The sequence below is a fragment of the Aureococcus anophagefferens genome (assembly GCF_000186865.1).
Source record: "Aureococcus anophagefferens unplaced genomic scaffold AURANscaffold_1425, whole genome shotgun sequence".
Lineage (NCBI taxonomy): Eukaryota > Pelagophyceae > Pelagomonadales > Pelagomonadaceae > Aureococcus > Aureococcus anophagefferens.
The window spans coordinates 1-1,510 of record NW_008706400.1 but is presented as its reverse complement, the minus strand read 5'-3'; the positions used below and the strand labels follow the sequence as shown (position 1 = coordinate 1,510).

The 1,510-nt window shown below is 65.4% G+C and overlaps 1 protein-coding gene across 1 annotated transcript; it reads right to left on the bottom strand.

Moving 5' to 3' along the window:
* Positions 1-76: 76 nt before the first annotated feature.
* Positions 77-922, bottom strand: AURANDRAFT_69327 (expressed protein; the record flags this gene model as incomplete). Its single annotated transcript, XM_009045094.1, has 1 exon — positions 77-922. The coding sequence occupies one exon, from the start codon at positions 920-922 to the stop codon at positions 77-79; it is 846 nt and encodes a 281-aa protein (XP_009043342.1).
* Between the last annotated feature and the right edge of the window lie 588 nt (positions 923-1,510).

Here is a 1,510-nt window from a genome sequence, read left to right as displayed (position 1 = left end):
CTAATCCCATTGCGTGTGACTTCGGAAGCTAGCATAGCCCGCCGGCGGGATATGCTAAACGCCGACAGCGCACCAATTAGTACACCGGGAGGGGGTCGCGCCAGGGCGCGACCGGCGCCGCGCGCGACGCGAGGGACTCGTCCGACGACGACGGGTGGACCCGCGCGTCGACGCGCGGGCAGAGCAGGTCCTCGGACGCGGACCGCGGCAGTCGCGGCGACTCGTCGGACGAGGCCGACGCGCCGTCGTCCGCCGCGCGCGCCAGCAGCACCGCGAGGCTCGACGCGAGGCGCTCCATGGCGTCGACGTCGGCCGGGAGCCAGCGCCGCCGGCTCAGGCGCGTCACGCCGCTCCGACCGCGCACGACGGCGCCGAGAGAGCACGCGGGGAAGTAGGGCCGCGGCATCAGCGGCGTGCCCGCGGGCTTGGCGCAGTGCAGGTGCGTCTCGCAGCAGCGGTCGCAGCCGCCGTCGTCGGCGCAGCTCCGCGGCATGGACCGCTTGAGCTGCTTCGCGTTCGTCACCGGGACCGGGGCCTTGAACTCGAGCGCGTAGACCGGCCGGTCGCCCGACGAGACCCAGGCCGTATCCTCGACGTAAACGCCGACGGACTCGACGTCCCCGACCGCGATCTCCTCGACGTCCCAGAAGCAGACGTTGGACCGCGTGCGGACGACGAGGCGTTCGCCGTCGGCGCGGAAGTTCACCGGCGTCGAGAGGTCGAGGCATCGATGCCACGTCGCGTACTGGCGGCAAGGGATCGTCGCGATGGGCAAGTATGGCCCGCCGCCGCAGCAGACGCCGCAGCACGCCGCGAAGAGCCGCTCGGCGTCGGAGTCCGGGCCCACGACGTGCGAGGCCTCCCGCTCCTCCATGGTCTGCGCCGCGACGCATTCGCTCCTCACGTGCAGGCCGAAATGCATCGTGTGCTCGCCGTCGAGCGTTTGTAAAGCCTGGTTCTTTTGAGGGCGCGACGAGTCGTTTTTCTGTGGGCACAAGGCGACAAGCAACCAAAGGCCAGTTATTTTAACTAGGGTAGACAACATGCCGACTAACTAGACTAGATTTGGGGACGGGGCGAGGTTTTTATTGGGCGTCCTAGTACGCCTACGGACGCGTGCGCCCGCGCGCGCAGTACAAATTTTGACTGTCATCAGAGAATTTTTTCTCAAAATCGACCACAATGCACGATTTTCGGACAAGGCGGCGCCAGTGGCGCTTCGGTGTCATTGCGGCTGCGACCGGCGGGCGCCAAGGAGCACGCTGTATTGGTTTCTTCAAGTTCCAGGGATTTGTAGCTTCAACTTGATGATTGAAGTTCAACAAAATCTTCATGTTGAATTCCCACCTAATGCTTTCGTGCCACGAAAGTTTCCTCCTCGCAGTGGCGGACCGCCCACTGCGCGGGAGTGCTCGACGGCATCACGGCACCTTCACAGTTTTCGCCGATCCTCCCGGACCATCGGTGGCCCTCCGTCGACGCCTACCATGCTTTTCCTTCCGTGCTTGTC